This window comes from Chionomys nivalis, chromosome 3, assembly GCF_950005125.1.
Source record: "Chionomys nivalis chromosome 3, mChiNiv1.1, whole genome shotgun sequence".
Classification (NCBI taxonomy): Eukaryota; Metazoa; Chordata; class Mammalia; order Rodentia; family Cricetidae; genus Chionomys; species Chionomys nivalis.
Genome location: NC_080088.1, coordinates 36,145,434 through 36,171,684, shown reverse-complemented (window position 1 = coordinate 36,171,684; position 26,251 = coordinate 36,145,434). Strand labels below are relative to the sequence as shown.

Here is a 26,251-nt window from a genome sequence, read left to right as displayed (position 1 = left end):
CTTTTATGTTTTATGAATAATATGTTCATCACAAAATACATATTGTTGTTTACATAAATCTTAAAAACATATAGAATTAAATTCTTGGATTCTTTCAGTTTAAATTATTAAGAAGTTTCTTAGATATAGCATTAAAATTAAATAACTATACAATAAAAATACATGGATATTGATAACACCATAATTCCTACTAATCAAATATTCAATTCCAATTGTTTGTCAATTAATTAATCCACAGATAAGACATTTGAGGTATATATAATGGAACCATATTTGGTTGAGTTATGTAATGCTAGAAAAACAAAAGGAAATCAAGCTATATCTGGATTAGTTTGAAAATGTGCAAGTTAGAAGCTAGTCATTTTAAAGGACCATAAACATTGTATGGATTGCTTTTTGAAATATTTTCTTTATTTTTCTTTATTTTATTCTTTTTAAATTAAAATTTCCGCCTCCTCCCCGTTTCCCATTTCCCTCCCCCTCCTCCCACACATTGCCCCCTCCCCCTCTCCCCTCCCCCTCTCCCCTCCCCCTCTCCCTACTCCTCTCCCCCTCCCCCCACTCCATTCCCCCTCCCTTTAGGTACTGAAGAGCAGTCCAAATTCCCCAAATTCCCTGCCCTGCAGGAAGTCCAAGGTCCTCCCACTATCTAGGTCCAGGAAGGTGAGCATCCAAACAGGCTAGGCTCCTACAAAGCCAGTTCATGTATTAGGATCGAAACCTTGTGCCATTGTCCTTGGCTTCTCATCAGCCTTCATTGTCCGCCATGTTCAGAGTCCGGTTTCATCCCATGCTTATTCAGTTCCAGTCCAGCTGGCCTTGGTGAGCTCCCAATAGATCAAAGGGAACCTGAAATGACCCTATCCTATAGTCATACTGATGAATATCTTGTATATCACCTTAGAACCTTCATCTGGCGATGGATCGAAATAGAGACAGAGACCCAATTTGGAGCAATGGACGGAGCTCTTAAGGTCCAAATGAGGAGCAGAAGGAGGGAGAACATGAGCAAGGAAGTCAGGACCACGAGGGGTACACCCACCCACTGTGACAGTGGTACTTTTTGAAATATTGAATGTGGGATGATACAGGAAAATAGTAAAATGAATCATTTTCCTAGAGCTGAGTAGGAGTGAAAAGAAGAGGAGAGTTCATATTTTCTCTGTAGGTTGTTGAAAATCCCTAATCTTATATTGGTGTGAATAACTCTTTGATTATATTAAAGCTATTGACTTGCAGTTTTTGAGATAGTTTCATATTGAATTAATTATAACTTTCTAAAAATAAAACTTTCATTAAAAACATGTTAAGTTTTAATCCCTTTGTCTCTTCCCATTGTGTCTGTCTCATGTAAGATGTTGTTATTAAAAGCTGAACAATATCCAAGTAGAGAAAGATCTGGCTAATTTTGTATTCCTCAGAAATCCAGGGTAAGAATTAGTTCCAAGAAAGAAATGGTTTCCATGTGTCAAATATTGATTACATATTCAGTCTTTACTTACAGAACTTCCTTTGTACCTTTGACTTACACATTAGTTAAAGGAATAGAGTACTTAAAATTTTATTATTCTTTTGCCTTGATGCAAATTGGAATGATGTAGGAGTCTTCAAGATTTCACATGCCTCAATTATAAAATATTTGTGAGATGAATGATATGTTTGATTATCAGTTTCAAAATATGAATGTGAATTAAACTAAAAGCACCAGTATTTAGTACATGGTCTTTTTCAATAATTTAGGGAAAATTAGACTAAAATATCTAATGTGTAATATATCCAGAGTATTGTTTGAAACCAAATTTATGTTATTTATCAATAACCCAAAATTTAGGGCCTCATGGTAATTTTCACTGCTGTCTATCTTACCCATCAACAAAGAATAAGATCAAGAAAACTGATCATATTTATTACTAATATTTATAGAAGCTGATTAATATTATTTATCATTTTTATTAAATGAATATGAACAATAATGACTTCTCATACACTATTTTTGGGCATTCACAAAAGTTCAATGAGATAATAGATGTGTTCAACATCTAAAGAAAGAGAGTCATGTGCTGTGGGAGCTCCTTCTGCTCCTTCAGCCCATAGCCTTTGAGATACCAGCCCAATGGGGCGTGGTATCTTTTGCTTTAAAAAAAAAGCAGTGGCAGCCCTCCGCTCTTCCTACTACAGTCATGCAAGTTGAACCACACTTCTTAAAGTCAGAGAACTGACAAAGAGTCAGAAATCTTAAAGGAAACCTGACAGAAATGCTGGTGGGAAGAATCTGATATCTACTGAGAAAATGGGTCAGATTTCAAAGAAACATGGAGGATAATCCTATGAACTAAACTGCAAAAACTTGAAATTCTCTTGATATTATCATATAAGGTATAATTTTATTACATATCCTCTAACGTTTAGGATCTATTTTCTTAGTTTGAGAAAGAGAGCTAATTTATATGTCATTAGGATACTTCTTTGATTTGCATTTGCCTGATGGTAAAGGATTTTGAACATTTCCTTAATTGTCTTTTGGCCATTTGAGATTCTTATGTTCTCTTCTATCAGGTTCAGTGTGGTTGGATATATATTGAGGTCTTTAATACATTTTGATTTGAGTTTTATGCATAGGGATAGATACAGATCTTTTTGCATTCTTCTACATGTTGACATCCAGTTATGCCAGCACAATTTGTCGAAGATGCTTTCTTTTTTCATTACATAATTTTAGCTTCTTTGTCAAAAATCAGGTTATCATATGTGTGTGAATTAATATACAGGTCTTCGATTCAATACCATTAGTCAACCTGTCTGTTTTTATGCCAATATCAAGCTGTTTTCACTACTGTAGCTCTATAATAGAACTTGATGTCAGGGATGGTGATACTTCTGGAAGTTCCTTTGTAGTACAGGATTGCTTTGACTATCCTGGGTCTTTTGTTTTTCCATATGAGGTTGAGAATTGGTTCTTTCAAGGTCTGTGGAGAATTGTGTTGGGATTTTTATGGGGAATGCACTGAATCTATAGATTGCCTTTGATAGGATTGACATTTTTTTATGTTGATCATACCTAGCCAAGAGCATGGGAGACCTTTCCATTTTCTGGTATCTTCTTCAATTTCTTTCCTCAAAGACTTTAAGTTTTTGTGAACAGGCATTTTACTTTTTTGGTTAGTGTCAACTAAAGATATTTTATGTTACTTTTGGCTATTGTGAAGGATGATGTTTCTCTGAGTTCTTTCTCAGCTCCTTAATCATTTGTATATAGAAGAGCTACTGATTTGTTTTGGTTGATCTTGCATCCTGCCACATTACTGAAGGCATTCACGAGCTGTAGGAGTTCACTGGTAGAGTTTTGGGGGTCACTTATGTATACTATCATATCATATGCAAACAGAAAAACTTGATTTCTTCCTTTCCAATTTGCATTCCCTTGATCTCTTATTGTTGTCTTATTGCTCTAGCCAGAACTTCAAGAATTATGTTGCAAAGATATGGAGAGAGTGGACAGCCTTGTCTTCTTCCTGATTTTAGTGGAATAGCTTTGAGTTTCTCTCCATTTAATGTGATGTTGGCTGTGAAGTTGCTGTATATTGCTTTTATTATGTTTAGAATTGTTCCTTGTATACCTAATCTCTCAAAGACCTTTTCATGAAGGGGTTTTGGATTTTGTCAAATGCTTTTTCAGTATCTAATGAGATTATCATACATCTTTTTTCTTTTAGTTTCTTTATATGATGGATTACATTAATAGATTTTCATATATTGAATCATCCCTGCATCTCTGGAATGAAGCTTACTTGATAATGGTGGATAATTTTTTATGTGATCTTGGATTCAGTTTGGCAGTATTTTATTTAGTATTTTTACATCATAGTTCATGAAGAAGGCTGTCTGTAACTTTCTTGATTGAGTCTTTGAGTAGTTTTGGTATCAGGGTAACTGTAGCCTCATAGAAAAAGTTTGGCAATGTTCCTTCTGTTTCTATTATGTGAAATACTTTGCAGAGCATAGGTATTAGCTCTTCTTTGAAGTTCTGGTAGAATTCTGCCCTGAAACCATCTGACCCTGGGCTTTTTCTGTTTGGGAGGATTTTGATGACTGTTTCTATTTCCTTTCAGGTTATTGATCTCTTTTAATTGTTCACCAGGTCTTGATTTAGTTTTGGCATGCAGTATCTATTCAGAAAACTGTACATTTATTTTACATTTTCCAATGTTATGGGGTACAGATTTTTATTGTATAATGTAATGAATGCCTGATTTCCTTAATCTCTCTTGTTATGCCCCCTTTTCATTCCTAATTTTGTTAACTTTGATGCTCTCTCTCTGCATTTTGATGATTTGGGGTAAGTGTTTGTCTCTCTTATTAATTTTTCTCAAAGAATCAGCTCGTTGTTTTATTGACTCTTTGTATTGTTTTCTTTGTTTCTACCTTATTGATTTCAGCCCTCAATTTGATTATCTTTGTCCTCCACTCTTCCTTGGTGAGTCTCTCTTTTTGCTTTGGAGCCTTTAGGTATGTTGTTAAGTCATTATTATGAGATGTTTCCACTTTCTTTATGTAGGCACTTAGTGATATGAACTTTCCTCTTAGCACTGCTTTCATAGGATTCCATAGGTTTGGGTCTGTTATGCATTCACTTTGTTGAATTCTAGTAAGTCTTTAATTTCTTTTTTTTTATTTCCAAACAACTCTGGAATAGCCTTTTACATCAGTCAGAATGGCCAAGGTCAAAAACACCAGTGATAGCTTATGTTGTAGAGGATTTAGAGTAAGGGGAATACTCATCCATTGTTGGTGGGAATGCAAGCTTGTACAACTACTCTGGAAACCAGTATGGTGATTTCTCAGAAAATTGAAAGTCAACCTATCTTAAGACCCAGTAATACCACTCTTGGGCATATACCCAAATATATTCATCATACTACAAGGACATTTTTCAACTATGTTCAAAGCAGCATTATTTGTAATAGCCAGAACCTGGAAACAATCTAGGTGCCCCTCAACTGAAGAATGGATAAAGAACGTGGTGCATTTATGCAATGGAATACTACTCAGTAGTAAAAATTAGTGACATCTTGAAATTTGCATACCAATGGATTGAACTAAGAAAAAAATGTCTGCAGTGAGGTAACCCAGACCCAGAAAGACAAATATAATATGTACTCACTCATAAGTGCATACTAGTTGTAAAGCAAAGGATAATGAGTCCATGATCCTAGACAAGCTAAGGAAAAAGTTGAACTCTAAGAGAATATATATATATATATATATATATATATATATATATATATATATATATATGTATATATATCTCCCTGGCAAAGGGAAATTGACAAGATCACCTGACAACATTAGGAGCATGGGCATGGGGAGAACCAAGGGCAGAAGGGGAGGAGGGAGGAGAAGGAAAGAGGGTAAGAGCACTTGAGGAAATGGGATAGTCACGATGGGGGAAGGACAGAGATGCAGAGGCAGGAAAGAGATATTTCAGTTGATGGAGCCATTATGGGGCTAGCAAGAAACCTAGAACTAGAGAAAATCCTAGGAATCCACAAGGTTGACTCCAACTAAGACCCGAGGAAGTCGTGGAGAGGGTGCCTGAACTGGCCTTGTCCTGTAAACATATTGATGGCTATCTTAAATGTCACCATAGAGCAATTATGGAAACAGAAACTGAGACCTACAGCAGAGCACTGGTCTGAGCTCCAAAAGTCCAGTTGAAGAGTGGCAGGAGTAAGAATATGAGCAAAGAAATCAAGGCCATGATGGGGATACCCACTGAAACAGCTTACCTGAGCTAATGGGTACTCACCAACTCTAGCTGGACAGGGACAAAACCAGCACACAACCAAACTAGACCCTCTGAATGTTGGTGACATTCAGACTGAGGGCCACTGGCAGTGGAAACAGTATCCATACTGCTTGTACTGGCTTTTTGGAACCCATTCACTTTGGATGGATACCCTCCTCAGCCTTGATATAGTAGAGAAGACATGGGCAATGAAGTGGGATCTTGCATTGGTATGTAAAATGAAAAAAAAGAGTTTATTTTCTTTTTAAAAAATTAAAATGTGAAAAAATAATCCCATTAAAGGCTACAAGAAAAGGATACTTTGTACTTTAATTAGCAAAAATAAATAATTTTTAAAATCTTGATTTATTAATTGCTAAGAAGTAAGTTCAGACTTATTTTCTTCCAGACACATTATTATCTTTACAATCCCATCAGGAATGCAATAACAGGAAATAGAAGGGATTGAAATTTACTAATTTCCATTGTACTATTCTGTTAGAGGAATCTCCTAGTTTCTGGTTTATTTCAAATTCACCTCCCCTCTACTATAAAATAGCTTGTTATTGGAAGCAAGTAAAGCTTGTTTACTACATGTGCAAAGATGTCTAGTTATTAAAACCCACGTTTTATATCCTTATTTAGTTGGAATTTCAAAATTAACTTAGGAAACTCCATGATTAAGGGTAATGTCTTTAATCATCTGACATGACCAACATAATTTTCTCTTTCTTATTGTATGTATTCTTTGCAACCTCATGAATTTCTTTTTGTGCTCAAACTTGCTTTGCTTCATCTGCCAATATCACCGCATTATTGTTTTTGAAATCCTCTTCAGGTCTTTTGATATTCACTCATGTTTAACAGTATGCAAATCACTCTCCACATTATTCCTGCTGTGTTAAATATACTTTAGTTAAATCTGTATTTCACTTCATCCAATTTGTATTTTTCCTATAAATATGTTTCAGCTTTTCTAAACTTGTTGTCTTCATTTGGGTTTCTGTTGCTTTGAGGAAGTAACTTAGTGAAGAAAGAGTTTATTTTAGCTTCCAGTTCCATTTCACGGTCCATCACAGTGGGAAGTTGGGGTAAAAATTCAAATAGGGTAAGGGCTAATGCAGGAGGCAGGAAATAATGTCAAGGCCATGTAGGAATGCTACTTGTCTCACTGCAGGGTTTACTCATGTGGCTTTCTCACAGCACTCAGGACCACCAGTCTAGGGGTGACCCCACCAACTGTGGGATGGGTCTCCCATATTAACCAATAATCAAGGCAATACTCCACAGACTTACCTACAGGCAAATCATACTAAGGCATTTCATGAATTCATGCTTTCCAGTTTTTAACAGTTTTTATCTTAATCCTTTTCTGAATGAGGGGAGGCCAGTAATCACTTTTCAAGGCATTCTCAATGCTGTAATAAACCATTGACATGCATATATTATTTTATTGCAAATCCTAATGCTCAATTACAAAAAGTGAAAATGCACATTGTATCTATTAATTTTCCCCTTGGAACTTAAAAATTCTATTATCTGGGTTCCAGCTTCGTTGTAAATGTATCATTTATTATCATTTGAAACACATATATTAGAAACATGTTTAGTGAGTTAGCTCAGTAATGACTGCCAGAGTATTCTGAACCACTTTAATTCTCTGATCAGAAGTAGTTCATATGACCTATGCACCCCTTCCCAGCAGTTTCTCAATAACTTGAAGACCAGAGGACATGAAGGGAAGAATTTCTCCCAATTACCATCCTCAGCCCCTCCTCTGTGCACATGGGTCATTATTTCTTCAGAAGCTTTGGAAGAATTATTGTGAAAAAATTTCTACTTAACTGAATAATATTCTAAGATTTCATTTTATGTTCCTTTTCCACTATGGGAAGCTTTTCAGTTTATCAACCTTTGACACTGTCCTGATGACACATTAGCTTTGGAATGAAGAGGATACAAGCTCATGTGTCTCATACTTTTGAATACTGATTGAAAAGGGATCCATTTTACACACTGTGTTCCTTACAGCTACCGGAAAATGATTACTCTTCTGCTTTCTTCAAAACATTGTAAATATCAGTTAAATAGTAGTTTGTATTTGTGTCTGCTTGTGAGTAATACTTTTCAGTTGACAACTATCTTTTAATTAAAATTCATTCATCTGAAAAATTATTGGCATAATGCATGAGAAAGTGGAAAGTATTGGATTTACTGACATGGATAGTAAAATGATATTTCATTCAATATGAGAGTTTTCTTAATCATTGATTTTCAGTTTTTGAGGTAAAATACTTTGTGATGAATAAGTATCAACTTCAAATTTTATTTCTAAATGTGTTTGTTTCTACACATGTGTCTATACCTGCAGTGGTTTTGTGTGCTTGTTTGTGCTTTTTTTGTTTGTTTTATTTTGCCAGTAAAGTAAGACTTTTATTATGAATGAGGAAATAAACATATGGCAAGCACTCAGAAAGCCCTTTCACAAAGCAGAAGGGACACCGAGAAAGTCCAAGCCTAACCTTATGTCTTTAAAGAGCATATATTCCTCCTTGTGATTTTAAATTCCAATGAAAATAAAGAAGTCTTTATGAATACTGGCATAATGGAGCACAATCAACCATAACTTTACAATTTTCATGAAAATTTTTCATATACTGATAATGGTTCCCCTTTATGCTTCCTTAGAAGATACATATTACTGCACACCATAAATATCCCCTGCATAGGAGTCAAAATACCATAAACAGTATGAATAAATGTAGAGTCGATTAACATACACATATAAAAGTGAAGATAGTACAGATATACAAATTTGAAAATATGTAAGAGGTATAATACAGTCAAGGATAAAAGCACCCAGGATTATAAAGATTCATATGACTCAATGTTTTGGAGGATAGCTTGTCAACATACGTTGAAATCATAATTTGTATTCTTTTAGATATGGTATTTCTAGTACTAGAAAACTGTATAAAATATATGGGAATAATTCACATACCAACATTTCCAAGAGTGAAAAACTTGAGACAAAAGAAATACCTAGACTAACAGGAGAGAAATTTATGCTTATTTTTATTTATGAGAATATAATACATGTTAATATACTTCATTATGCTTTAAATTACATCATAATTCAGTCAATAAATATTTATTAAGAACCTGCTTTCCACCAAATAGTATTCTTAAAGTGCGTATCAGTAAAAATGCTTAAAGGCAAATTTTCTGTCTTCATGAAGTTTTGAAATTTCAGATCATGCATAAAAAAATAAAAAGGGAAGAAAATTGGGCAAAAGTGCTACAGAGAAAAAGTGAAGTAAGGTAAAGTAAGTGTGAGTGAATGAGGAGGTGTACTTTTATTAGATAATGGAGATCACTTCTCTGATTCAGTGATATTCAAAATCTGACTGAAGTGCAAGCCAAGGAGGAATATGGGGGAACTTGAAAGGATGGAAAAATGCCATGATCAAAAGGCACAAGAGCAAGCAGAGCTTATTTGAGAAGTATAAGGAGAGAGTGTCACTAGAGCCTAGTTTAAAGGGTGGGAGTGGTGCGAAGTGATCCAAGGAGATATGTGGGGAAGTAAGATCAGTAGGGTGCTGGCGGGCTGTCAAGGGGATCCTGCCATTTGATACTCAGAAGATAAGCACAGCAGAGGTCGGCCATGAAAATCATAAGCTCTGGCTAACATTTTCAATGGATAATTTTAGCTGACTGGGTTGCAGGCTAAAGGAAGCAGATGAGCAGGGAATATCAGTTTAAGTGTTCCTGAAAGGTGAAAGGAGATAGAACCTGGATTAAAATAGCTACATGATGGGCAATGGCTCTATACAACCTTAAGGGGAGTTCTGTAAGTGTCTGGTAAGAGACAAGGAGAAAATATCATGTGTGAGATAGATCAGCATATGCTGATGTAGGAGGTTGCTTCTGAGAAAAGGAATCTACAGAAGAATATGTAGAAAGGGCCAGTTTTCTTTTGTTTACAAAGTTCAAAAAGGAAGATATTAAATTTTTGTCTTAAGACCAGAAAGTAGATATTTTCAAAGTTCATCTCCTATACATTGATATCATTTGAATGTACTATGTTTTATCTATATTTTTTAGACAGGGTCATGCGATGTAGGAGAGTCTAACTTAAAGCATACTATAACATCCAGTGTGACATCCTGCCTCAACTTTGTTAGTGCATGTGCCAGGCATGTGATGCCTCCCTAAGCATATTTACATAAATTTAAAACACCAAAAAAAAATCTCACCTCTGGACAAATGGCTATCTGTGGTGCCTAATAGCATACCAAAAAAAAAAAAAAAAAAAAAACATGTTGGCCTCCAGCCTCCCTGAGTATCATAAGTACCTTTGGCTCTTCTCAGCTCTTCTTATCTAAATCCCTCCCATATTTACCCAACCCTACCCCATCTACTACTCAGAGAGAATAAGGCTTCCCACGCGGTGTCAACAAAGTCTGATACATCACTCTGAGGCAAAACCAAGGCCCTATCCCCTATATTTAGGCAAAGCAGGGTAACCCTCCTAAAAGAATGAGCTCCAAAAAGCCAGTTCAAGCACTAGGGATAAATCCTGGTTCCATCACCCATGAGCCCACAGACTGCCCAAGCCACATAACTGTCACCCATATTCAGAGGGGCTAGATTAGTCCCATGCAGATTCCCCCCTATCAGTCCAGTGTCAGTGAGCTCCTACTAGTTCATGTCAGATGTTTCGGCAGGTATCTTCATCATGATCTTGACCTTTGCTCATATTATTGCTCCTCCCTCTCTTGGGCTGGTTGAGGGTAGCTTGGCCCAGTGCTTCGCTGTGGATCTCTTCTGCTTCCATCAATTGTTGAATGATGACAATTAATGTAGTTATCCGTCTCATTACAGCAGAAGGACAGTTCAGCCACCCTTTCCACTAATGCTTAGGGTCTTAGTTGGGGTCATCCTTGTGAAGTCCTGGCGATTTTTCTAGTGTCAAGTTTCTTGCTAGCCCCATAATGGCTCCTACAATCAAGTAAACTCTTTCTTTTCTTCTCCTGTCTGTGCATCGCATTTGTTCGTGTTCACCTCCTCACACTCCATCCTCTTCCTCTCCCACCACATTTTCTCTTCCCATACTCCAAATTTTCTCAGGAGATCTTGTCTATTATCCCCTACTAAGGAGATCCTTGTATGTCTCTCTTAGGGTTCTCCTTGTTACCTAGCCTTTCTGGTGTCATGGACTATAGGCTGGCTAACCTTTGCTTTATACCTAATATCCATTCATGAGTGAGTACATATTGTGTTTGTCACACTGAGTCTGGGTTACCTCACTCAAGAAGATTTTTTCTAGTTCCATCCATTTGCATGCAATTTAAAGATGCCATCAATTTTTACTGCTGAGTAGAACTCCGTTGTGTAAATGTACCATATTTTCCTTATTTATTCTTTGGTTGAGGATCATCTAGGTTGTCTTCAGGATCTGGCTATTACCAATAGTGCTGCTATGAATACGGCTGAACAAATGTCCTTGTGGTATGGGTGTGCATCCTTTAGGTAAATGCTCAAGACAATCAGAAACTTACCACACTGACTTCCAAAGAGGCTGTACAAGTTTGCATTCCCACCAGCAGTGGAGGAGTGTTCTCCTTACTCTACATCCTCTCCAGCATAAGCTATCATTGGTGTTTTTGATCTTATCCATTTTGAAAGGTTTAAGTTGGTATCTCAGATGCATTTTGATTTGTATGTCCCTGATGACCAAGGATGTTGAGCAATTCCTTAAGTGTCTTTTGACCATTTGAGTTTCCTCTGTTGAGAACTCTGTTTATATCTGCTCACCATTTTATAATTGGATTATTTAACATCTTAATATTTGATTTCTTGACTTTGCCATTTACAATACCCACAAAAGCATATAAAATATCTTTGGGGTAATGCTGACCAAAGAAGTGAGAGACGTATATAAAAGAAACTTTATTTCTTTGAAGAAAGAATTTAAAGAAGATATCAGAAAGTGGAAAGATCTCCCATAGGTAATACAAACATAATAAAATTTGTAATTTTACTAAATGCATTCTACAGATTCAATGCAGTCCCCATCAAAATCTCAACACAATTCTTCACAGACCTCAAAAGAACAATACTCAGCTTCATATGGGAAAACAAAAAAAATCAGGGTAGTCAAAACATCCCTGTACAAGAAAGGAGCTTCTGGACGCATCATCATCCCTGACTTCAAGCTCTACTATAGAGTTATAGGAAGGAATATAGCTTGGTTTTGTCATAAAACCAGACAGGTTGATCACTGGAATGTAATTTAAGACCCTGTTAATAATCCACATACATATGAACATCTGATTTTGACAAAGAATCTAAAATTATACAATGGCAGAAAGAAAGCATCTTCAACAAATGATGCTGGCATATATGGATATCAACATGTAGAAGGATGTAAATAGACTCATGTCTATCACCATGTACAAAACTCAAGTCCAAATGGATCAAAGACCTCAACATAAACCCAGACACACAGAACCTCATAGAAGAGAAAGTGGAAAGTAGCCTTGAATGCAAGGGCATAGGAAATTAATATTTCTTATCTGACCTTTCATGCATATAAATCAACATTAAAACATCTTTCTGAAATAGAAGCTATGCACTTACTGATGAGATTGAATGAATGTGGTTTAGATTCTTTTTAGGAGATGGTCTCACTCTGTCGCCTAGGTGGGTATCCGACTTGATGTTAGCCTCCTCCTTCAGGTCCCTAGTACAGGACCTACATGCATGAATCACCACACCTAGTTTTGAAATATATGATAAGACCATCACACACACAGACATGTGTGTGTGTGTGTGTGTGTAAAGCCTGAGCCTGCCAGAATATAGTTTGAATTGTCAAAACAACTTAAACTTCCTTTTAAGAGTAGTGACCATCATCCATAAAAATTTCATGGTGACATTTGGGAAAGGCAGAGACAGGTAACTCATAGATTAAAATGATTTATTTAATAAATTTTAAATATCTAATTTAAGAGCCGTAGAAAAAGAACTGTTCACTAAAGACAATTCCTTAAAATTTGTGTGAAAATGCTTATGGGAAATATTCTAAGCACATACATTGCTTCCATCTGAAAATTCACACAGGTATCAAGAATGAAACATTATTCAGTGTGAAAGTAAAAATGAGGTGTTATATCAATTAAGGACACAGAGGATATTAAAATGCAAGTCAATATTAGCTGAAAGAAACAATCAGAAAGAAGAGTATGTGTTGCAAGGAGAAGGCCTGCTTGTTTGTCCCAGGTCCCACTACTTTACAGTGGTGAAAGCCTCCATTTCCTTTCCTCTCACTTTCTCTTCAAAACAAAAATCAAATAACATTATCAACTGTGTGGAAACACTGTGAAGACTTCTCATTGTATTTGGGATAAAATTTAATCTTCTGCCATGATGATTAATTTCTACTGTCAATATGAGTGGATTAAAAAACATCCAGGGGATTAATGAGATGCCCCTTTGAGTATGGGGTGGGGCAGAGAGGATTAACCAAGAATATGGCATGTCCTAAGCATATTAGGCAGCACTTTACAAAATGGGGGTTGAGACTGAAGAAAAAGGGAAGAAAGAGAAAACCAGATGAGCATCGGCATTTATCTCTCGGCTTCCTGGCTACTGACACAATTTGTCCAGCTGCCTCAGGCTCCCTTTTGCTCTATGAGAGACTGTACTCCTCAAACTGTGAGACCCCCCCCCAAAAAAAAAGAAAGAAAGAAAGACCTTTCTTTCCTTAAGGTTTTTTTTTTTCTTTTTACCAAATTTTGCCTTTTTTTTGTATGTGAGTATAAAGAAGATGGACAGACAGACAGAAGATATTATTGTGTGTATCAATGGGCATGTGCATGTGACCATGCTTGTGTGGATGTTAGAGGGTAACCTCTGATGTTGGTCCTCTCTTTATACCTTAAGATAGGATGGTGAATCTCTTGTTGTCTGATACTGTGTATCCAGACTAGCTGGCCTATAAGCTTTTAAGAATTATCCTGACTTAGTCTTCCCATTGTGCTTATTATAGACATATACATCCCCAGTTTTACATGGGTTCAGGGACTCTTAACCCAAGTCCTCATGCTTATTCACCCAGTGCTTTTCCCACTAAACATTTTCCCAACTCCCTGACAGATAATTTGTGACAACAGTGGCAAAAGTAACTAATGCAGCCTCCGATATAATAATAATATAACATAAGTAATGTGGGAGTTCCCTCTGTGTGTTGCTTGTGTTGGTTAATGAATAAAAATTCTGCCTTGGGCTAATGGGGCAAAACTTAGGTAGGTGGAGAAGATGGAACTGAATTCTGGGAGGAGAAAAGCAGAGTGAGAGAGACACCATGGATCTGTCTGAGACAGAAACTAAGAATTTTACCTGGTAAGCCATTGCCATGTGGCAATACACAGATTAATAAAAATGGGTTAAATTAAGATGTAAGGACTAGCCAATAAGAAACTAGAACTAATAGGCCAAGCAGTGATTTAATTAATACAGTTTCTGTGTGGTTATTTCGGAGCTAAGCTAGTCTGGTGGCCAGGACCAACAAACGGCTCCTCCCCTGCAACAAATATGTGACTCCAGCTATATGACATTGCTCAAAAAGGGTAATGGGTCAAAAAGTAAAATGAATAGTCACTGTCCAGGTGTAAAGGATAGAAAATGCTGAACAACCAGAGTTAAGGAACAGAAAGTTCTGAACAACTAGAATAGAGAAATGTTTAGGACAATTACCATGGTGTGTTCATGTTGCTTTAAATTTGCTGAAACCTGTACTGAGCTTGCTGAAGAATGGGTCCAACAAGAGGTAGAAGTGGATGGTGGAGAAGCTGAGGGAGTCCTACCTTCAATACTGGATTTAGGGAAAAGGGAAGCCATTGCTATCAGGTTAGTAACTTCTGATTATCCAACCAGGACACATTGGAAAGCTCCAGTGCATTGCTTACACAAAGAGTCACAGACTTGAATCAAATGTCATGACAGATAACAATGGGAGAGTGTTGATAAGGGTGCAGAAAAAGAATAATCAGACTATATATATATATATACATATGTATATATATAATTTTTATTTAAATTGCCAATTAAAAGGTTAGCAGAAAACAAAGCTTGGCTTGTGAAAGAAGATGGTGAGAGCAGACAATGAGAGTGGCATCTCATGGAGAGGCTGACATAGATATACACAGAGGAATTTTAAAGGAAATTCATAACGAAAAATGCAAAATCTGGAGAGGGATCAATCAATTACAATGTACTAATAGGCTGATATATAATATTCACCCAGTCATCTATCAGAAAGACAGTATTGATATCACAGAATATATATCATAACTTACACAATTGCATTTATCTTGGAGCTCAATGAAAATTTCCAAGTTTAAAACCTTTTCTACTTCTTAAATTTTTACTTTATTTAATAATTAACCATTAAAATTCCTTTCTAGTCCTATGTAGGTTACTTGTGTGTCTTTTACTGTTTTTTTATAACATTATGTTTTACATTCAGATAGGCACTAACATTTGTATGCTATTTATGCAGATGCATATTCATGGATATAGATAGGTAGTCTACTATGAAACATCACAAATAGGTGTATTTGAATGGTTTCTTAACTTTCAGGCTTTTAAAAGTCTATGTTAGAGCCTGTCTGGAAATTTTCTTTATTGATGGGATGCAATATGGGTTTGCCACTATATACAAGGTTGATTTATTTATGATCAGTTCATTTATACCGAGAATGGTATTTTGCACAATAATAAATTTTAGTTATTGACTCACAGGTTAATTGAGTTAGTCTTCTTATATTTTAACAAATTAAGGGAATTTGTCAATTGGTTCATTTTTTTCTTTATTAACTGCTGCTTTGTTCTTTTCAGTTTGGTAATGAACATAAAAGTGAGCTGAGCCAAGTTTTCAGTGATGCTTCAGAATAAGAAGTACAGAATCTTTACTCTTTCCTTCATGCTTCAATGAATCTAACAAATGGGCAGATCAGTCACATTAACAGTTACAGAAGCACCCATAATGTTGTCTGTAATTTAAATATAAATTGGACTTCTGATCTAGGTCTGGACATGCCAGCACTGTGTTAGCTACATTAGCATAGGACTATTAACTAACATGACTTTATGTATTCCATGTAGAAGGATTTATCTGTCTTTGAGTTCAGAAATAATACAGAACCAAATGTGGATGAGAATGTTGTATATGTGTATACAAGTGTAATAGTTAAACATCCTTCTAAACACACTTATCAAATTAACACATGCTGATAAGAATAAATTTTAAAAATTAAAAATAAATACATTCTGCTTGTATGGTAACATTTTCAAACAAGTGAATGTAGTATGTGATTTTGGATAAGGATTTTTTAAAAAACCTTGATTTCATATATTCAGTTCTATAAGCTAATTTTATATGTAATTAACACTTAAAATTTAATTTATGTATTCCTGGAAGACACAAATATAAATGGTAATTGAGGTATATTTACCTACTCAGGGTATTAACAGTTTAATGATACTACATGGAAAAGAATAGCAAAATACCCCTTAAAGCAATAATTGCAAAACAAAGTAAATAGAAAAAAAATATATCATCTATAGATTAATAAACACACTTCCACTTAAAATATACTAGAAATTATAGTAATATCATACTTAATATATATAGATTTAGATAAATATAGTATTTTAAATTAGCTTTTATAAACATGAATATGTTATATTCAGTTTTCTTATTTCAGATTTAAAATGATCTGAAGTATAATTTGTTGCCTTCTGGAATTTTATTTAAAAATTTACTGTATTAAATAGTTCTTAAATTATTTAAAGTATTTTTACATATTTTCTTATTCATAAATGGTAATTAACACTTGGTTAAAAAAACTCTAAAATATCAATTGTGTTTTTCTTGAGTACATAATTTATTCTCATAGTTATTTTATGTAATCTCAGTTCAAACCATGATTGTCATTCTCCTTCACTGTAATGCACTTTGACATTGTTAATGATGGTTCTTTCTACTTTCAAAGTGCATCAGATCTGAAATTTAGCTTCATATTAGCCTTAGACAAAATGCCCTTTCAAGTACTTTGTTAATTTTTGGCCTCTCTAAGCAGATTTCTCTCCGAAACAGAAAATAACAGCATATCCATAATTGCTACTTTTAATTTTTCATTTAGGAGAAGTGGATTTTATAAATGACCCTGAATTATAGAAGAAAGAGAATTACAAAATAAACTACTGTCACTAATATATTTTAGAAGGGAAAGCTTAAAATTTTTGGAAAAATATACAATTTAAAATTTAACTTCATAATTTATAACCTTAAGGAATCTTTAGAATATGAGATTTGTTTTGAAAAATTTGCATAAAAGAACTACATTATGTTTTAATAATCTTCATGGTATTTAAAACCATCTCCATTTCAATCATATTTGAAAAAATCCAAACATTCATTATTGATATTGCTAAAAGTCCAGAAAACAAATGTTAATGTCAAACTAAAAAGGTTGACTTTTAATGTACTTAATTCTGGGTTCTAAAAGACAAATTTTCATGAAAAAAACCTTGTACTTAAAATATATGCTAAACATGAATAACCTGTTTTCCTAGAAACTTTTCCAACCTGGCTCCTAGGGAGCTGCAGCCTGGCATCCAGAGCAGAAGTAACAGCGGGGTCTGGAGAGCTGGTCTCTTCAATGCCTTCTGGAATTTTCCCCCCTTTTAGCAGTGTTGGAAATAGGTCTGGAAAAGCATAGGAAAGCTATATCAAATTTTCCTTAGGAGGTGTTTTTTGTTCATATTGTTTTGGCAATGTTGCATGGTGAAGGTGCTATATGGTATGACATTTAATATTTATTTTAACTAATGAGTTTTCCATATTCTCCAGATTGGAAAATCTTCAAGATAAAAAGATTTCATTTTATTCATTTAAATTAAGAAAATTTGAAAACTTAGTAAATAAGCATCCTTAGAATCACACATACACGGATGCAAATTCTAAAGGAAGCTTACCTAGTTACATCATGTTCTTGATACAAACTGAACTAAATAAGGACTCTGATATTTTATACTTAAAATTTGGGTTTCCAAGAGTATTTAAATATTTATGATCATCTACAACCTAGTAAATATTAAATTAATTGATTAAGTTATTTCTACAAGTATTACATAAAATAATATCAACATAAATGACAGTTTAAATATATTTCTGTGTTAGCCCAACATCAAAGTGTCAATAATTGTATTTTAACAATGAATTTAAAATATACTTTAGATCTATACAGCATCCATTATTTGTTAATAAGCTTAATTAATTATAACATAATCTATGTTTTACATTAATTTTCCTTAATATCTATTATAAAGCAAGGAATCTAAAAGTGCATAAGGATGTTGTTGGTATTGAAATATGAGATCTAGTGAAAAGAAACATAATATTAAATATGTTTTTTGAGTAGCACTTATTAAAACAGTTATCACTGGGACCTTAAATACTTTGCAATTTGTTCATTTCAAGTTATAGAAAAATTGAGAGAACTTTAGGGATTAAAAACTATTCAGATCTCATAACATGAATGAGAGTAGGCATAAATTGAAATGATAAAGGTGTTTCTTTTTGATGTTAATGTAATAAATGAAGACTTAATTTCACAATCCAGGGAATAAAAGTAACACATTAAAGCTATGACACTTAAAGGATTGTTTATTTTCTGACCTATATAGTCTCATATTTTTTTAGCAAATTGATATTTTTATTTTTAATTTTTGATAACTACTTGTCAGTAGTTATTTTAGCTATAGTTGCCTTTTTTTCTAGTGATATTCTCTTAGTATATGATTCTCCACAATTTTTAACTCTTAACTACATTGAAAATACTAAAACAATATTGGAAATATTTAAAATACATCTCTTTCCATTTTTCATATTATTAAAATTGAGTAAAATTACATTTATACAATACTTAGTATAAACCAGTAAATGAGAGAGCTAGTGAGAACATTTTTCCACCTAACAAATCTAAAACTCTAGATTTGACTATTTCAAAATCACAACTAATAAAATAAACCAGGCTGAGAAATTAGTTCTGAAAAATAAATTATCACTTATTGAGGTGGTAATTTATAACTAGAATAAAAAACTCAAATGTGTTAATATAAATTCTTGAGTATTATGGTATAATCAGATTTAATCAAAATTTATTATTAAAGACTAAAATGAAAAAAGGAAGACTAAAACTTCAAAGTAACAAAATCTGAAAGAGATTCACATTAACCTCTTATTCATTAGGGTTTAAAAAAAAGACCAAACTTCTGTTCAATCAAAGTAAAATATTCTATTTACTATCAATCCATCATTTACAAATTTATTCCTTCATGCAACTAAAAGCAATTTAAAGGGAAAATAATTTTCATATTTTATTAGAGAAACTCTGTCATTAGCTTATTTTTAGCATGAACAATACATCATTGGGGAAATGGAAAGATGATTTAATGATAGAAACATCTATGATTAAGGTGTTCACAAATGCTATACAGAATTTAGCACTGAACAATATGGTGGTTCTGAGAAACTGTAGTAAGATGGGTGGTTGGGAAAAAGATGTTTACAATTCTACAAGGGAAATTCTCGACTTGTTTTTAGAAATACTACCTGATAAAGGACAGAATGTTAAATATCTTTTACATCTCTAAAGATTGATATTAAAATAGAAAAATGTCAGAGCAGTGTGAAGACTTAAAGTTTTTGATATGTTCAATTTTGATTAAGGTCAGAAAGTTCAAATTTATTATTGTTCCTCAAGGACAAATACTGGTTGTTTGGCCAAAGTGTGGCTACTAGATGTCTTGCTCCTCAAAAGCCAGACAGCAAGATGATTGATTTAGGGTGTGATTACCAGGTTTTTTGAGATGCAAAGAGGAAATTATATTTGCTTCTTGGCATCATGAAAACTTGTGCCTTCCTTTGGGGAGCGGTATATAAGAACTGAAGTTAATAAACTCGGGGCCTTTTGCTTTTAGTTGCAGTAGTCACTGGAAGCCCTCTTGATGCTATCTTATGTCTCTTGTCTATTTCTTTCCTCGATCCATGCTCCTCTTCTCAGGAATGGAGTGATAAGTCAGGATGCACCTGACAGAGCAGTCTGATTTTTATCAGTATCTCATAAAAGTCTGCTCAATGTCAATTGGCAGAAGGAAGTAAAACCTAAAGGACTGATAATAGAAGAAACCAAGAAAACCAGGAAAATGCTTTGCTGCTTAAACAACAACAAAAACCTTGCTCTATGAGAAGGCTTTCAGAAACTAAACCAAGTATGCTTGTTTTTCAAGTCAGTAGTATTTTGTTGATAGCAGCAATGAAAAAATTACCCTTTATTATTTATCATTTAATTGAGGTTCTACAGCTGTAATTGGTTGTATGGATTAAATAGTTTTTGTCTACACCCACAGGACGAATTGAGATCTAGTCAATGTTGTGTCATTTATAGAGGTTTGTGAGGTGATTAGGTCTTGAAGGTGGATCTTGTTCTTGTTGGCATGGATGTCCCTTCCCTTCACATGTTGATCCTCAGCTATTGTATGGAGGAGTTACTTGATCATAAAGGTGTTTTCTTCATGAACAACTTAATTTATTGATGAGTTATTAAAAGGACGGTTTGTATAGTGTCCCCTGGACAAACAGGTACTCCTCTTCCTTGAGCTGTTTTTCTCAGGTATTCTATCACAGTGTTATAAAAGTAATACAACCTCTACATGAAACAAATTAGTACCCATATAAAGGAGAATTCAGACACTCACTTGTCCTTTCTACCTTGAGAGGACACAGTGAAAGGCAGGCCCATGAACAAGGAGCAGATTCTGACCTGTCACCAAAAGCTACCAGTTCATGGATTCTGCAGTGTCAAAAAGATCCATAAAAATTTATATTTATATATTAATCTACCAAGTTTATGAATTTGTTATAACATTCTGTAGAAAATAGTACAGGTATTATAGCAAGAAAACATTGATAAATTGGCAAATGCTTGTTCCTTTTCTTTCAGGGACAGCATACACAGGTGGTAACTGATAGAAGCAACCATCTAACATTACATGCAAAACTGTAATTAATTTAAAGAAATAATTTTTTTGTTTTGGAATTTCAAATATTCATGTTTTGATAAAATTTATCAAAATTTTAAAATTTTTATATATTTATTATATATTTTATATATAATTTTTATAATATAATAGTATAAAAATTATCCCCTCTTCATCTCCCCTCCATAACCTCCTAAACTTTCCCACCCCATAAATCCCAACTTCATGTGTCCTTTTTAACTCGCTGAGTCCTTTTAGCATTGTCAGTATGTGTGTGAGTGTAGATGTGTAGCCTAAAAGGAGTGGTATTCCTGGAGAAAATTTCTCTCTTCCCTGCCCAAGTTGCCATTGATTACCAAGACCCCCTCATCTAGGGTGGAACCTCCTGATCCTCCACCCACTACACTCCCATGCTGGTTTGGCTGGCTTGATCTTGTGCTAGTCTTTACACGTAGTTAAAGCCACTGTGAACCCATGTATGCAATTGCCTTGCTGTTCCCAGAAAGCATTGTCAGTACAATAGTCCCCATCTGCGATAGTCCCCAACTCTCATGACTCTCCTAATCTGCTGCTTCTTCCCTGATGATCCCCAAGTAAAGGCAGCTTTCTTAAACAGAGCAGGAAATGGTATGTGGAGGAAGGTAGGATGTTCTAAGCAAAAGTCCAAAGGGAAAAAATTAACATAAGGGTAATAAGCAGGTTCATAAACAATGATGCACATAGATAACCCTACAGAATAAATTAGGACAAACACAGTTGTCTCACTTTAAGGTTTCAAGATTCCTAACAAGAGTGGCAAGCGGCTGATAATCAATCAACAGAAACAAGTTTACATGAAGGTTGAAACCAGTTTCAATTTAAGTGTCAAAAAATAATTTGGTAATAGACCAGGTACAGAAAATATCTTTATAAAAAAGATTATTTGGTGAAACAATTCATGAAAACCTGAGATAATGGAACACTTCATATGCCTGTACTGGGGCTGAGGTATAACCTTCACCTAGTTATATCATGAGCATGGAGTCTCCAAAAAATGCACATAACCATTAAACCACAGTTATTTTTATTTCTCTTCAAGTGCCCTCATATTGATAGCAAAAAATTATAAGTATTGTTTTCAATTACTAGTTACCTATTTTTTGTGAGCCTAAGAAACACATGTATAACATTTGTGAATGATATTGAAACTGTATAGTGATCTTGCTTTGTGTGTTCTAGAAGAACAAAATTCTGGATAAATTTCTTGACTATATTGCTCTACTGTTTAATAATGCCAGAGAGAAAAGCAATGAAAAGATTTGTTTTGGCCTAGAGTCATAGATTCTTTTCCATGTAGGATTGGGACCCGCATAGAGGGACCTCAAGGAACAGACCGTATACTTGAGAGATGAAGACTGGGAAAGGAAATTTCCTGTAATACACATTCATTCTTCTTTCCCAAATAGAATCTAATGTCTCTAGTACAAGGGGTGGAGAACTAGCAGGACGAACAAATAAGATGAGCTGAAAGTTCCAATGTCATTGATTACTTTTTTGATAAAAAGTTGGATTTCCTGGGTTGGCCAGCACATGATAGATAAGGTTGGGGTGGTTCTGGAAAGCCTTCCACAGATAGGGGAGTGTAAAATAACACTGTCCCCACACGTCACTCTTACCTGACTCAAACTGTACATATACCAAGTGACAGCAGAAATAAATTAAAACAAGGAACTAATTAAAAATTTCAGCATGCAAACCAGAGGGAGATAAGAATTTGAAGTACAAATTAAAATTTCAAGAGGCTTAAAAAACTCTTTGTTTTCAACCAAAATTCACAAGAAACCTGGTTTCAGAATAAAATCATACCTGCATATGAAAGTTTGAATAAAATTATACATGCATATGAAAGATTTGTTTTTAAAATCAAGTACAAAACTGAATATGCTGACACCCCTACCATAGCCCAAATGTAAAATTCTGAGTCAGCCATCTGCAAAATATCTAACATGACAAAATAGAGGTTAAATACAGTAACCATATTCCACTGTACAGTAACAAATCACTACTCAGAGAAAGAAGGAAAATGCAGCCAAAGACAAAGAACAAATTATGACCATTGAAGTTAATAAAAAAATAGATGTTGAGGGTTATTCTAATGGACTTAAAATGACAAAGATAAATCGGTTAAGCAATCCAGAAAATAAAATACCCCCCCGGAATGAACTAAATTCTAGAACAAAAAAATGATCTGTTATGGATTATCATTAGTTAAAATAAAAGACACAAAAATGAAACAGAAGAACAAAGTTAGTAAATCTGAAACAGAAATAATGAAGTTGATCCTCCCTGAAATAAACAGGGAGAGAAAAACGTGATTAAATGACCAAAATGTAAAGCATTCATGTCTTGGCCCTTTCATACAGCTGTTTGTGACAACAGCTGCAAAAGTGACCAAATTGAGATGCACATATTGTTTTTAATAATGCACAAATTTCATGAATTTTCATCACAGATAAATCCGTATTCAGCAAATATAAAAACTAATATAACCTTGTTTTAAAATTATGACCTTGGATGCATAGAATTACAGATAATATTCATTTGCCATAAGACCAAATATGACAGATGGTGAAGTAAATAGTACAGTTACTGGAAGAGTGGGTTGTTGATGTATGTGTGAGTCTACAAAACTAAAAAAAAAAAAGATTGCCCCCTGATCTAGGCACCAGGAGAGACAGCAGCGGGAACCTTCATCTAGCGATGGATGGAGATAGAGACAGAGACCCACACTGGAGCACCGACTGAGCTCCCAAGGTTATAATGAGGAGCAGAAGGAGAGAGAACATGAACAAGGAAGTCAGGACCATGAGGGGTGCACCCAACCACTGAGACAGGGGGGCCGATCTATTGGGAGCTCACCAAGGCCAGCTGGACTGCTACTGAAAAAACATGGGATAAAACCGGACTCTCTGAATGTGGCGGACAATGAGAGCTGACGAGAGGCCAAGGAGAATGGCACAGGAACTTTCATCTGGCGATGGATCGAGAGAGAGACAGAGACCCAATTTGGATCAACCGTCTGAGCTCTTAAGGTCCAAATGAGGAGCAGAAGGAGGGAGAACATGAGCAAGGAAATCAGGACCACGAGGCGTGCACCCACCCACTGTGACAGTGGAACTGATCTATTGGGAGCTCTCCAAGGCCAGCTGGACTGGGACTGATTAAGCATGGGTTGAAACTGGACTCTCTGAACAAGGCGGACAATGAAGGCTGATGAGAAGCCAAGGACAATGGCACTAGGTTTCGATCCTAATACATGAACTGGCTTTGTGGGAGCGTAGCCTGTTTGGATGCTCACCTTCCTGGACCTAGATAGAAGTGGGAGGACCTTGGTCTTCCTGTAGAGCAGGGAATTTGGACTGCTCTTCAGTATCGAGAGGGAGGGGGAGTGGACTAGGGGGAGGAGAAGTGGAGTGGGGATAGGGGGAGGGGAGCGGGGGGAGGGGGCAATATGTGGGAGGAGGGGGAGGGAAATGGGAAACGGGGAGCAGTTGGAAATTTTAAGTAAAAAAGAATTAAAAAAAAAAAAGAATAAAGAGAGAGTGAAAACTTTAAAAAAAAAAAAAAAAAAAAAGATTGCCCATAAGGGTGTGTCCCTGGCTCTCCAAAGGGCGTCACATCTGGACCACAGTCTCCAGACATTAATCTCTCTGTCCTGTATTTATCCTCTATCCAGAGAAGAAAAGTCAAAGCAGCCCATGGCCACCATGTCACGTGTCATTTGTGTGTTTGGCTTGGTTTTATTCATGTGATTCTGTGTGGGCAAAGTGACTCCTTGACAAAGGATCAACTGGAAATAGCCAAACCTTGCCTCCTCTATTGAGTTCTTCAAAAATAAAGGCCACTTTAGCTTGAAAAAAATAAAAATAAAAGATACCAATAGAAAATTGTTGGTCTAAGGAAGCAAATTGAACTTATGATGCATTTTCCCATTTTACACAGCTTTTTAAACAGCATTTTTGGTATAGATTAACCATTTTGAGATCGTTTAGATACTAAATTGTCCTTTCTGTGAGAGACAGATTATATAAATAAGCATTAAAGGTTTCTCTAATGATGATGAAAATCATATGCAGTATAAACATTCAGAGATTATCATAGGAAACATCAAAGATGGTGAACAATGGAGGAGTCTCATTACAGAGTTTTAGAGTAAAGATTTACTATCATATTCAAGTCAACACAATAATTTAGACTCCTCTCCTACTCTCTCACCATCTAACAAACACACACACACAATATATTCAATGATTTTAAGGTACAGAAATGTTGCAAAGAATTAATTTATTATGTTGTTTGATATTGAAATTGCCCTTATCTTGATGATCCGAGCATTATCAAATGAACATCTATGTTATTTCAAATATACACATGGTGTACTTAAGGTTATGACTCTTAAAGAAAAACAATTATTTAGTGTATCATATTTATTCTAACTGCAAAAATTTATTAAGGTATTAGTAATTGCCAGTCTATGACAATCTCAGTTTCATATACTTTAGTACAAAAGTAATCATTAAAGTTTGTGATTTAAAATTGTACACTGTTTTTGCTATGTCTTATTTTATTATCATTCTTTAGATGCCAGTGTGTTTTTTGATGAAAGACAGAAATGGTGTGGCCTTAAAATGGAAGGGAGGTATAGAGAAAATCTCAGAGGACTTGGGAGACGGAAAATTATAATCAGAATGTATTAAAAATTAATCTTTTTTTGTTTTTTTGAGACAGGGTTTCTCTGTGTAGCATTGGATCCTGTATCCTGGTCTACGCTGGACTCTAACTCTCGGAGATCTGCCTGTCTCTGCCTCCTGAATGCTGAGATTAAAGGCATGTGCCACCAACACCCAGCAAGAAAATCAATCTATTTTTTAAAGTAAGCAGAAAGCAAAAATTATACATTTTATTCTACTAAATAAAATTTCATACATGAATCTAGAAAACTAATATTAGACTTAATTCAGAAATTAATTGTGTAAAATTGTTTATAAGATTGACTAATTTATACTATTTTATATGATTTAGAAAAAACATAAGCTATTATTTATTATTTTCCATTATAGTATGAATTCAATTATTTTTATAAGGTAAGTGCATGTTGTTTAACATTAAGGAAAATTAAAAACACTGTCATCATTGAGTTTCATATATATTTTTCTAGATACAGTCATATGTATGCTATATAGTCTTAAAATCTAAAAGGTCTAAAAAGAAATAATACTGTTGAATACTTGCATTATATTGGTTTAAATTCTTGATAATTAATGACTTTAAAGAATTGTGAACCAAGATAACTAATATATAATGGCCTTTCCAATC

General features: G+C 34.7%; 1 protein-coding gene across 3 annotated transcripts in view; it reads right to left on the bottom strand.

The window, feature by feature from the left end:
• The window catches only part of Epha6 (EPH receptor A6), an 879,442-nt gene that overhangs the window by 756,012 nt on the left and 97,179 nt on the right, over positions 1–26,251 (bottom strand). Inside the window, exon 3 of one of the 3 annotated variants that reach the window (XM_057763563.1) lies at positions 17,442–17,560. The exons of the other annotated variants lie outside the window; for them this stretch is intronic. Within the exon in view, the coding sequence (XP_057619546.1) occupies positions 17,442–17,560 (119 nt within the window). The remainder of the gene's footprint in view (positions 1–17,441; positions 17,561–26,251) is intronic. 3 annotated transcript variants of the gene reach the window in all.